The 10,495-nt window shown below is 34.8% G+C and overlaps 1 protein-coding gene across 1 annotated transcript; it reads right to left on the bottom strand.

Annotated features, from left to right (window-relative positions):
- Positions 1–1,250: 1,250 nt before the first annotated feature.
- Positions 1,251–6,157, bottom strand: LOC142644724 (uncharacterized). The gene is made up of 2 exons (XM_075819306.1): positions 4,651–6,157; positions 1,251–4,295 (listed from the first exon to the last, which is right to left on the bottom strand). The coding sequence occupies exons 1-2, from the start codon at positions 5,009–5,011 to the stop codon at positions 4,261–4,263; spliced, it is 396 nt and encodes a 131-aa protein (XP_075675421.1). The 5' UTR covers positions 5,012–6,157; the 3' UTR covers positions 1,251–4,260.
- Positions 6,158–10,495: the final 4,338 nt, after the last annotated feature.

Raw genomic sequence — 10,495 nt, forward strand, 5'->3', positions numbered from 1 at the left:
GAAGCTAGTACCTAACAGACCTAGGGAGGAATAGGATCATGTAAAAGAAGATTTTCTAAACACAAATATTTTTATACTCTCCATTTGTAATTGTGTCATTTCAGGGTTTTGATTAAATAAAATCTAAAGGTGTATCATTTGATGTGGTACTATATGCATTGTTAAATCGAGAAGATAAAATCTTAACAGTAAAATACTCTTTATATTTTAAATAAAAAGGATTTCCAATTTCTGAATGCATGATCATACTGGCATAACATATGTTCATAATTACTAACCTGTTTTAGAGAGAGTCCAATTGTCATCAAGGCCAACTTGCCATGCAAATTGCAAAGTAACCAAGCAATTTCTTACCCTTAGCATACATGACCTTAGCCAGAATACTTTTAACATCGTCATAACCAACCCAAATTGTCCCATTGTAGCAATAATCTGAGGTAAACATGTAGTTGAACACTGTTATGGCACCACCTTGTCCTATGATCCTGTTCCTAATATGTGTATAACCTAATGCTCCATCTGCCATTATATCAAGACCATTAGCTGGTGCCAAAAATCCATTGTTATTAGCATCTTTAAGCTTCCATGGATAGCCATAGTAAGGCACAATTTTTCTGGCCGGAAAACCAGCCTAAATCCAAGAACTAATCCCAGAATCACCACTAACCTCACTGAATGGATTGTATAATGCAGCAGGCGCTTCGGTCAGATTTGGTTTCCAAGTTGGTGCACTGAAATCAAAAGCCATTACATTGAACCAATCCAAGTTGTTTTCCATAGCCTCAGTCAGATAACTTGTAAAAGGTAAAGGCACTCTCTAAATAATGCTCTGTTTTATTGAAGCGTACTGAGCAATAAAACTACTCCACACATATAAAATACAATCGTCTAACTATTTATATACAGTAGCAATCTGAAACAAAAACTAATTCCCACTTTTGAAGGGAAAGTGGTTACAAAGCTTATACTACATCTACCTATGATTACAAGCCTTTATATCACAACCCTATCTTTCGAAGCCACGTGGTAGCAACTCATCATAACTGTGTATAAACAAGTCATGATAAGGTATAGCTTCTATTGTCTCCATCTAGTAGCCCATGTCCATTACCTCATGCTCTGCCCTTGGGACTGTGGACTTGCTTTTCACTGTACTGCTGTCAATTCTACACTTATCTTCCAAACACTAGCATTAGTCCTACCATCAGCAGCATTGAAATTGATCTCATCAAGTTTAACACCCCCCCCCCCCCCCCCTCAAGAGCAAAGCTCTTGCTGCTTGGTCATCTTTAATATGTTCTGGATATTCAACATGATGAGCAAAAATATTAATCAATCCCAATTTCTTAACCATTCTAACATAGTTGTTAACACCAAGTGCCTTAGTAAAAATATCTGTCAATTGATTCTTGGATGCAACATGGAAAGTCTTGATTGTACCATCTAGAACTCTGTTTCTAACAAAGTGACAGTCTGCTTCTATGTGTTTTGATCTCTCATGGAACGCTGGATTTGCAGCTATGTGCAATGCTGCCTAGTTGTCACAGTAAAGTAAAACTGACTTTTCATGCTTCACTTGCAAATCCCTTAGCAAGAATAAAATCCAAGTAACTTCACAGGTGGTGCTTGCCATAGATCTATATTCAACCTCAGCTGATGCTCTAGATACCATTACCATTGACTGCTTTTTTGATCTCCATGAAATCAAAGCATCTCCAAGAAAAACACAATATCCAGTAAGTGATTTCCTTGTATCTGGGCATCCTGCCTAGTCAGCATCATAGTATGCTCTCAAGTGTAAATCTGAATCACTTGGAAAGAAAATACCTTGTCCAGGTGTACCTTTGACATATTGCAGAATTCTTGTTGCTGCCTGCATATGAGGAGCTCTTGGTTTGGCTAAAAATTAGCTTAACCTGTTCACAGCATATGTGATATCAGGTCTACTAAGTGTCAAGTACATCAATTTACCTATAAGCCTTTTGTACTTGCTTGAATCTAGTAGAAGTTCACCACTGTCTTTTGACAGTTTCAATTGTTGTTCCATTGGAGATTTAGCAAGCTTACAACCCATCATACCTGTTTCGTTTAAAATGTCTAAAGCAAACTTCCTTTGGTTTAAGCTTATTCCTTTCTTGCTTCTAGCAATTTCAAGTCCTAAGAAAAACTTCAGTGATCCGAGATCCTTAATTCCAAATTTAGCATCCAGAACTGACTTTAAAGTTGCTACACAAGTAGGATCATTTCCTGTGATGACCATGTCATCCACATAAACCAATAAAGCTGTGAAGAAAGAGCCATTAGTATGAACAAAAAGAGAGTTATCAGCAGTAAATTGAACAAATCCAAGTTACTGAATAGTGTATGACAGTTTTGTGTACCATTGTCTTGAAGCTTGTCTCAAACCATAAAGGGATTTAAGCAGCTTGCAAACAACAGGAGCAGCAGAAGAATTTGAAGAAGAAGAAGTGGCAATTGAAGTCCCCCCTTACTATGAAAACTAGGAGGCAATGACATGTACACTTCTTCATCTAAATCCCCATGTAAAAAATTGCATTATTTATGTCTAATTGGTGAAGGGGCCAACACCTAGCAACTGCTAAAGCAATAAGGACTCTAACAGTGACTGTCTTAGCAACAAGAGAGAAGGTCTCAAGAAAGTCAATGCCTTCCCTTTGTGTGTACCCCTTAGCCACAAGTCTAGCCTTGTATCTCTCCACTGTTCCATCAGGATTCAACTTAATCCTATACACCCACTTACACCCAATAGGGGTTTTACCAGGAGGTAAGGTGGTAAGCTCCCAAGTACGAGTCTGTTCAAGAGCCTGAATTTCTTTGTCCATTGCGGCTCTCCAAAGAGGATCTTTAACAGCTTGGAAGAAAAATTGTGGCTCTTGAGGTGATGTGCTAACTGCCAACAAATATGATTGATAACAAGGCTCTAAATGGGAGTAAGTGAGGCCATCAGCCACATCATAGGGTGCACCAGAAACATGAGTAGTAGCACAAACATAATCCTGTAAGTAAGCTAGTTTAGTGGATTGCCTAGATGATCTTCTGATAGGTGTTGATGGTGGTTCATGAGTTGATGTGCAAGCTGGTACAGATGTGATTGAAGTAGGAACTGAAGAATCAGTAGAATCAAAAGTTGCAGGAGAGGAATCAGAATGGAAGGAAGAAACCTGAACTTGAATAGGATTAGTAACAGAATCTGAAAAAAGCAATAGACTCATTTTGGATAGTAATAGAAGTGACAAAATGATCATTACCTGAGCTGGAAGATGCAATACCATCAACTTCAGTAAGTGAAGTAAAAGGGTCTGAAATTGAGGCCTTTTTGTTAATAAAAGGAAATATGTTTTCATGAAAGACTACATCTCTAGATATGAAAACTGTATTGGTGGATAAGTCTAAAACTTTGTAACCTTTGATACCAAAAGGGTAGCCTAGAAAAACACACTTCCCTGCTCTTGCTGCAAATTTAGACCTGTTATGTGCAAGTGTAGAAGCATAACAAAGGCAGCCAAAGATCCTTAAATGAGCATAGGAAGGAGGATTGCCATAAAGAACCTCATAAGGGGTTTTGTTAGATAGGGGTGTACTAGGAATCCTATTAATCAGATATGCAGCAGTTAAAACACAATGCCCCCAAAGATGTAAAAGCAAATGAAAATGAAACATGAGTGACCTTGCTACAATTGCATTTTGCTGATGAGTTTCTACACAGCTCAAATGATGCAAAATGCCCCTTTTAGCAAAGAAATCACTCAAGATGAATTCAGTTCCATTATCAGTTCTAATGATCTTTACTTTCCTAGAAAATTGAGTTTCGACCATAGTACAAAATTGCTCTAATATGGACTGAGTTTGTGATTTGTGCTTTAACAAGTAAACCCATGTACATCTAGAGCAATCATCCACTATAGTGAGGAAATATTTGCACGAATCAATGGTAGATACAGAAAAAGGACCCCACAAATCACAATGAATCAAATCAAAACAATTCTAAAAAATATGCACACTTTCATTAAAAGGCAATTTTTTTTGTTTGGCAAGAGGATAAACATCACCAAAAAAAAATCTGCATTTGAATCACAAATCTGTAAATTATTTGATTTGAGTAAATTCAACTTGGCATTGGAAGGATGCCCCAACCTCATAAGCCATATGTGTGGCTGAGTTTTATTAACAGAAAAAGCAATTGAAACAGAAGAAGAAACAGAATTGCTATCTTCCAGCAGGTAGAGGCCATTGCACTCTTTACCTAGACCAAGTGTGCTCCAATGAGCAAGGTCCTGGATGAAACACAAGTTACCAAAGAAAATAAGGCAACATAGGACAGATTTTGCAAGTTGGTTAACTGATATAAGATTAAAGCTAAAAGATGGAACACAAAGCACATTATATAAGATGAGGTTTTCATTGATTTTGACAGTCCCAATATGTGTAACTAAGGCTATCTCACCAATTTTACATGAGTGTTCAATGTGGCAATTATTGTAGTGAAATAGGACACATAATGCACCATGTGGTCAGTAGCACCTATGTCTATGACCCAATCAATAGTTCCAAAACAGGTTCTATTAACTAGTTTGGCTGAAAAAATGGAATGTGTCAAATTTGGACTAAAAGCAAGATTAGAAAGAATACCTGACATAGTTTCAAGGTAATTATTATGAGCTTGAGGATGTAGATTAGTGGCTGCCACACCAACAGTAGCAGGGACACCAGCAGATGAACACACATCAACAACTCCAGAACTCAAATTAGCCAATCCATTACCAGTACTCACATTGGCTGCATGATGATTCTCACCAGAATTAAAACCAGCATTGAGGAATGCCAACAATTGCCCACATTGAGCTTTAGAAATAGGACATTGAACTGAGCCACTCTCATTTGCTGTTCCTGGATTGCAAGTGACCTGATTAGCACTTGATCTTGCTTTTGGTTTATATCCTGGTGGATAACCATGTAATTTGTAACATTTATTAATTGTATGTCCAAGCATGTTGCAGTGTGTGCATAAAGGTCTCTCCTTTTTTGTTGTTTACTTTGTTCCAAGTAGGATTACCAGAATTATTTCCCTTCAATTTAGCATACATTGCTACTGAATCAGGCTTTGCAATGTAAGATCCTCTGTGTCTTGCACTCTTGTTAGACTCTTCTTGAAGAACCAAGGCATAAATCTTGCTAATCGAAGGAAAAGGCTCCTGCATCAGAATTTGAGTCCTCATAGTCTCAAAATTCTCATTCAAGCCCATCAGAAACCTCATAGCATAAGTTTTATCATGAGAAGCACTTAGGATTTTGATAGCTCCATAAGTACACTCTGGTAATGGCTCCAAATTGAGCAATTGATCCCATAGTTTCTTGAATATTGTGAAATACTCTGTAACTGTCATCTGATTCTGAGAAATATTAGAATTTTCCTTCTAAAGATCGTAGATTTTGGGACCACTACCCTGTGAAAAAAGTCTTTGCAATTCAAGCCACATCTCTCTGGCAGTTTCACAGTACATTATGCTGCTAGATACATCAACATGCATGGAGTTGATCATCCATGAAATCACCATTGTGTTGCAGCTTGACAAATCTTCATAGAGAGGGGATTCTAGATCTGGCTTAGTAATCTTTCCATTGATGAAGCCTATCTTCTTCTTGGCAGTGAGAGCTAAGATCATAGCCCTTGACCAAGAGTGATAATTCTTCATTCCAAGCAGTGGTTGTGTAACCAAGATGCTGCCTGGATTTTCATTCGGATTGAGGAAATATGGATTTGGAAGATTTGAAGAATTCATTTAAGTGTTTGGTTGAGAGGTACGATTGGTGTGAACACTCGATTCAGGGGATGCCATGGATGCCATGGATGGTGCTCAAGAACTCAATTCAGACAAAGATCATAGAGAGAGACAAAGATCAGAAAAAAAAAATTTATTTCTCAAGAAAATTCTTCAGAGGTTAAAGAATGAATTTTCTCAGGAAAATTTCTAATCAAGAAAAGAAAATTGTAGAGAAATTCGGCTCAGAAATCAACGAATCTGTGCTTAACCAAGGCTCTGATACCATGTAAAAGGTAAAGGCACTCTCTAAATAATGCTCTGTTTTATTGAAGCGTACTGAGCAATACAACCACTCCACACAAATAAAATACAATTGTCTAACTATTTATCTACAGTAGCAATCTGAAACAAAAACTAATTCCCACTTTTGAAGGGAAAGTGGTTACAAAGCTTATGCTACATCTACCTATGATTACAAGCATTTATATCACAGCCCTATCTTTCCAAGCCACGTGGTAGCAACTCATCATAACTGTGTATAAACAAGTCATGATAAGGTATAGCTTCTATTGTCTCCATCAAGTAGCCCATGTCCATTACCTCATGCTCTGCCCTTGGGACCATGGACTTGCTTTTCATAGTACTAGCATCAGTCCTACCATCAACAGCATTGAAACTAATCTCATCAAGTTTAACATAACTCAATCAATGAAATACTGATGAGTAATAAACCGCCGCAGCTAGAAGCAACTGTAGCTTGTTAAAGTTCTTGGACTCTTTTTCCATGGCTTCTCACCACTCCTTGAAAAGTAACAAAAGGTCGGTCATGTCTGTAGTTGTGGATGAGAATTCCCAATCTAAGTCAAGGCCATGGAAGTTAAAAGACCTGCCTATTGTTATTGAAGAATCAATGAATGTTTTTCGGGTACTGGCATTGCTAGTCATTAAAGACATGGCTGAATCCTCAGCAATTCCTCCAGCTATGGATAGAAGGGTCTTAAGTGAAGGGTTTTTTTTATTAAAAATTGAGAACTGGGCTGTTTTTGAGTTAGATATGTTGAGTTGGAAGTGTTAAGATTAGTGCCCTTAAATCCTATTATATAATGTTATGTATGACATTATGTATGACTTAATATTATGATTAATAAAGTTGTTTTATTATTATCTAAAATAACGGTAACATGAATATTATTTGAACATTATCATATAGTCCATGAGATGCATAGTATGTGATTTATGTGATTTAGTCACAGAAGATATAAATCACAAGTTCTTTGTAAACTCAGAATTCTAGTTCGTAGTTGGTGAAAAAATTGGGCATTTTATCTGCGAAAATTATAACTTATCAACTAAGATGATTTGTCTTGATCATAGAAGTGGAGACTTCTAGTTGATATGTTGATATGTTTTAAGAGTTAAAACATATTGAACTGGACCTCTGTGAAATTTATTATTCTTCTAACGATTGTCAAATGAATAATAAATCTCACAACTTCTATTTACATCAACTTTTAATCCTAAGGAAATAATGGACATGATCATGAAGTGTAGGTTGCTTTAATATATCAGGAGTTAAGACATATTGAATTGGACCTCTGTGAGATTTATTATTCTCCTAACGATTGTCAAATGAATAATAAATCTCACAACTTCTATTTACATCAACTTTTAATCCTAAGGGAATAATGGACATGATCATGAAGTGTAGGTTGCTTTAATATATCAGGAGTGAGATCTAAAGTCACGATCAAAACCTCAGTATGTTGGGCAGTCACATTTAGTGTTGATGGAACATATATTCTCAAGATGGAATTCATAATCTCTTAACGGAGATATAAAATATTTCATTGAGATAAGTTTAACGAGTTTGGTTATTCCCTTGGTTATACAGAGTGTTATGAAATTGGATTTCATATATATATAATGAATAACTTAAAGGATTAAATCGGGTACTCAAGGATTAAGATGTAGTAATCTTCAAAGTGGCAGTCTACATTCATGATTTTGTATTACTACGAATATTTTATGAAGGGGTTGCATGTATAATAAAGTCTTAGGATATAATTTATTAATAAGGCCTAAAGTACAATTATATTTATATAGTGGTATTAAATATAATTAATGGTAACTTTCGACTCGTCAAGAGTTGACAGAAAAGCCCAAGGCCCATTGAGCTAGAGTCTTATTTATTTCCTTTTGGTCTCACTCCAAGTCACATACTAAAACCCAATTGGAATGACCCAAAAGGCTAGCTCAATTAGATAATCAATTAAATATAAGGAGAGAAACATACAGAATTTAAGTGACAATATATTGTGGAATGAAATGGTGTGTATGTAAGTGTAAGCCACTCCTTTATTCTCCCTTGGAAACTGATTGAGAGACCACATTTTTTGGGCGTTAAGTGGAATTGGAGTGAAGATTAAAAGTGTTCCAAAGTACTTCTAATCTTTGATTTTTGAATTTCATCGCACCGAGGTACACTATCTTGTTCTTGAATTCTAAAATTTACATAGTACATGTTATCAATTGCGAATGAAATAGATCGGTTATTTTTTCGCTGCATATATTTTGTATGTGATACAAACTATGTTTTTCGAACAGGAAGGTGTTGGGATCAACAAATACTTGGGTACACAAGAGGTGGGTGTAAAAAGTGGAGTCTATGTCAGTAAGTAGTGCCGGCTAAACCTATAGGCCATTTAGGCCACTGCCTAAGGCCCCCACTTGTAAGAGGGCCCCTAATAGTAATAATATATTATATAATATTTCTTTCTCATCTGGAAAAAAAAAAAAAAATGAGTAAGGCCCGTTTCTCACAAAGCAAAAAGGTTGAAATAACATAAAGGCTAATCACATCACCAAATCTTTAGCTTTCTTAGAAAAAAAAAAAAAAAAAAAAAACACCACATCCAAATATCCTCTGGATCAAACCTTTGTACCATATTTCATTAAGAAAACTCATGTTTATTACTTGAAATTTAGAGAGGGAGAGAAATAGAGACATTGATTTTCTCAATATACAAGTAACAAAATGCAAAAGAAAAGATTACAAAAGGCAGAAAAAAGAAAGAAGAGTCAAATAAGAAAAGGCAGAAAAAAGAAAGGAGAAAAAAAAAACACTCACTCTCTCCATCTTGATTCTAAAAAAAAAAAAACACTCTTTTTAGTTGGCTTACTCATCAATTGGTGTTGGCAATAGACTTGGTGTGTTCACAGATCTTTATTTCAGGTTCGTTTTTTGTTTTCTCTTCCTTTGCTTCTTTCGTCTTCTTCATGGTTTGCTGCTGGGTTTTTATTCTTCTTTTTGGCTGAACTTTAGTTTAGCTGTACTCTTTATTCTTTTTTGTTCGTTCTCTTAAATTTTGATTTCTTTAGATTTCTCTAGAAGGCTATGGAATGGTTCGAATGGACCCACTTAAAGTATTGATTCTAGTCTTACACTTTTTTTTTTTTTTTAAGAAATCAGATTTAGTGGTATGGAAGTTAAAGTATTGATCCAATGATCCTAGTCCTACACGTTTTGTTTTTTTTTTTTAAGAAATCAGATTTAGTGGGATGGAGCCATGGAGGGATAGTGGATTGGTCTTAGTTTCAGTGAATCAAGTTGATTCCTACACATTTTGCTAGTGGGCTGGTCTTAGTGGATCCAATCAAGTTGAGTCCTACACATTTTGCTATAAAAAAAAAAGGTTTACTACTACACACAAAAAAAAAAAAGAGTACTGATAACAAAATTATAAATTTAGAATAATTTACTTTGTATTAATATTAATTTTAATTTATTTGTGCAGGTTTAAAATGTAAAGTGATCATATTAAGTAAAGCTGCAATTGTGCTTTTGATAAACCAGGTTCTATTGTTTTATACATTAAATTTATGTTATTCTAGTTAAATTATAATTTTTTATTATTATAGATTGTGTTTCATTTATTCATAAATATTTTTTAATTACAAATGTCTACTAGAAAATATCCATCTGGATATGAAAAACTAAAAAAAAAAAAAGGACAAAGAGAAGAACTAATTGAATCTCAAAAAGGAGCTATGGACAAATTTATTACTAGTAAAAAAAATCTTGCAAAAAAATTGTGTGAAGATTTCATAAATGAACAAGAAATTCATCAAAAAGAGTTAGAAGATAATGAACATATACAACAAAATGATAATAACGAAGGTGGTCATGATAATGTTCAAACATGTAATGTCACCATTCTTGATAATGAAGCTCAAAATAATTTAGAGGAGAGTGAAAATATTAATGATCAACCTAATTATATTCCTACAAATATTTTTGATCCAGGTCAATGGAAAACTATTGATATAAAATTAAGAGATTTGTTAGTAGAAATGGTCCAATAAGAGTTGATGATCTAAACTTTCCTATAGATAAGAACTCTAGACATTTTTCTACTACGCATTATATTCGAAAATTACCAAATGGGGAGAAATATGATAGAAAATGGTTAGTGTATTCGAAAGACTTAGATAAAGTATTTGCTTTTGTTGCAAGTTGTTTAATTCAAAATCTAATACAAATCAACTAGCTAATGGAGGAACTAAGGATTGGAAAAATATTAGTTCTATTCTTAAAACCCACGAAACAACCAATGAGCATATTACTAATATGAATACTTGGATTGATTTAGAACTAAGATTATTGAAGAATAAAACAATTGATAAAAATGCCCAAGAACAAATTAAGAAAGAGA

Source organism: Castanea sativa, chromosome 1, assembly GCF_040712315.1.
Source record: "Castanea sativa cultivar Marrone di Chiusa Pesio chromosome 1, ASM4071231v1".
Taxonomy (NCBI): domain Eukaryota; kingdom Viridiplantae; phylum Streptophyta; class Magnoliopsida; order Fagales; family Fagaceae; genus Castanea; species Castanea sativa.

Coding starts and splice junctions, on each gene's coding strand:
- LOC142644724 (XM_075819306.1), bottom strand. CDS start 5,011: ATGCTTGGACATACAATTAATAAATGTTACAAATTACATGGTTATCCA. Junction 4,296..4,650: donor TTACCTTGAAACTATGTCAG/GTATTCTTTCTA, acceptor TGTTTCATCCAG/GACCTTGCTCATTGGAGCAC.